The sequence below is a fragment of the Bison bison genome, unplaced genomic scaffold, assembly GCF_000754665.1.
Source record: "Bison bison bison isolate TAMUID 2011002044 unplaced genomic scaffold, Bison_UMD1.0 scf7180017864495, whole genome shotgun sequence".
Lineage (NCBI taxonomy): Eukaryota > Metazoa > Chordata > Mammalia > Artiodactyla > Bovidae > Bison > Bison bison.
Genome location: NW_011495054.1, coordinates 12,677,825 through 12,680,069, shown reverse-complemented (window position 1 = coordinate 12,680,069; position 2,245 = coordinate 12,677,825). Strand labels below are relative to the sequence as shown.

General features: G+C 63.1%; 1 protein-coding gene across 1 annotated transcript in view; it reads left to right on the top strand.

Moving 5' to 3' along the window:
• Window positions 1-4: 4 nt before the first annotated feature.
• The window catches only part of RNF215 (ring finger protein 215), a gene marked incomplete at its 5' end in the record, with an annotated part of 4,176 nt that continues 1,935 nt past the window's right edge, over window positions 5-2,245 (top strand). The window contains 6 exons of the mRNA XM_010828870.1: window positions 5-88; window positions 330-473; window positions 980-1,051; window positions 1,132-1,217; window positions 1,656-1,812; window positions 2,230-2,243. Of these exons, the coding sequence (XP_010827172.1) occupies window positions 5-88; window positions 330-473; window positions 980-1,051; window positions 1,132-1,217; window positions 1,656-1,812; window positions 2,230-2,243 (557 nt within the window). The remainder of the gene's footprint in view (window positions 89-329; window positions 474-979; window positions 1,052-1,131; window positions 1,218-1,655; window positions 1,813-2,229; window positions 2,244-2,245) is intronic.

Here is a 2,245-nt window from a genome sequence, read left to right as displayed (position 1 = left end):
GCCGCGGCAGGACGCGCTGGTGCTGCAGGGGGTGAGGATCGGCCCCGAGGCCGACCCGGCGCCCCCGCTGGGCGGCCGCTTGCTGCTGGTGAGCGCCGCTGAGCCGCCGTAGACCCTGCACCCACATCCGGTCTTCATCCTGGACCAAGCCCTGGCAGCCCAGCGCCCCTTCCCCCAGGCTGCCCAGGCTCCCAGCCCTCCCGTTTCCAGAACCTGAGATCGGGTGCTTTCTCCTGCAAACTCGTTCCCGAACCCTGGCCTTGCATCCGCTCTGCGTCCGATCCCCTTCCTCCCTGCCCTCCCTCTACCCACGGCCCCTCGCCCCACAGATGGACATCGTGGATGCTGAGCAGGACGCGCCCGTAGAAGGCTGGATTGCAGTGGCATACGTGGGCAAAGAGCAGGAGGCCCAGATTCACCAGGAGAGTCAGAGCGCCGGCCCACAGGCCTATCCCAAGGCTCTGGTTCAGCAGGTGCGGGGTGGGCAGCGGAAGTGGCGGGGGTGGTGGTATGTGGAAGAGGGGCTGGAGGAAGGGTTTTCAAGGCAATTGCTAGGGCCAGACGACCCGATGGGCCTCTAAGGACCTTCCAGAGAAGCCCTGGGCCTGCGTGGGACAAGGGACCCCCAGGTGTAGACTAGGGTCACGGTGTTTGGCAGCAGGGAGGTGGCAGGAGACCAGAGAGAGTCCAGAAGCTTGACCAGGCTCTGAGAGTATCCAATGGGAAGTTTTTGCGGGGGAGCCGATGGGTAGGTAGGCTTACTCTGCTTGGAGCAGGGAAGGCACAGTGCTGTTTGGGTCCCACAGCGCATCTGGAGGTGGGGGTGGGAGAAATAAGGGTTTCTGTCCTTGACCTCGAGTTGCTTACAGCTAGTCTGTCCAGGGGAAGTGCTCACCAGGAGCCGAGAACAACTGTGGCTGCTGGTGGTGGGGCGGGCGTGTGGGCAGGCTGTGTGCTGACCTCTGGCTCTGCCCTGCAGATGCGGAGGGCGCTCTTCCTGGGAGCCTCAGCCCTGCTGCTCCTCGTCCTAAACCACAATGTGGTCCGAGAGGTAAATCGAGTCAGGCTGGGGGGGGCGGGGTTGGAGGGGATGGTGACCCGGGCCGCCTGACCTCCCTGTCCCGCCTCTAGCTGGACATTTCCCAGCTTCTGCTCAGGCCAGTGATCGTCCTGCATTATTCCTCCAACGTCACCAAGCTGTTGGAGGCGCTGCTGCAGTGAGTTGGGGCGTAGGCTCCAAAGGACGGGGCTTGGGCGCTAGGCTCCCTGGCTTTGCCGTGAGCTCAGGGGTCTTGGGACCGGGCCCTTCCCTGTTCATCTGAGCCTGTAGTCTCTTGGCCTGAGGAACGGGTGAAGAGACTGGAGGGAGGTGCCAGGGTGTGGAACGAGGAAGCTACTTTCTCCGCAGAGGGGATTGGTCTCTACATGGAGGAAGCCAGCTCCTGATGGGATCCTTCCTGTGCTTATGGGCCTCCTTGGCCACCTCTTATGAGACCTGGAGAAACCAGTGGCTGTGACAGGCCTGGGGGCCAAAGCAGAAGGGCTATTATGGGGTGATACTCAGGGGATCCTCTTCCCAGAAGGCTGGGGCAGGTGGGCCTGAGCCTCTCCTCCCAAGAGCCCTTCCGTCTGGCGCCTCTGGCTTCCCCTCCCAGGAGGACCCAGGCCACGGCTGAGATCACCAGCGGAGAGTCCCTGTCGGCTAACATCGAGTGGAAGCTAACTCTGTGGACCACCTGTGGCCTCTCTAAGGATGGCTACGGAGGATGGCAGGACTTGGTGTGCCTGGGAGGCAGTCGGGCCCAGGAGCAGGTGGGTACTTGGGGGGCCGGTACACACATGCCTTGTCTCAAGTCCTGTGGCCCCCTCCTCCCCGGGTAGGGAGACCACCTCTTGCACCTCCCAGGGCTGCTCTGAGGGTTCGGGGGCCGGGTGGGTGCTTTGTGTGGGTGCCTGACCCGGGGTCACACACAGTCAGCGTTAGCTGCTGCTGTTGTCACGTCCATTTGCCTCTTGGAAGCCTTGACTCTCCTTCGGACTCCTTACCTGGGTTTCACAGTTTCTCCTGCGAAAGCCAGGAAGGACAGAGGCTTCAGAAAATGAAGCCAGGAGCCTCCAGGGTCATGATGCCTGTGGACCTCACCTGCCTGGTCCTCAGGGTGGATTTACTGGGGGATGAAGTGGGGTGGGGTGGCCCCAGGGGCCCTGACGCCCGGCTCCCCTCCCCAGAAGCCGCTGCAGCAGC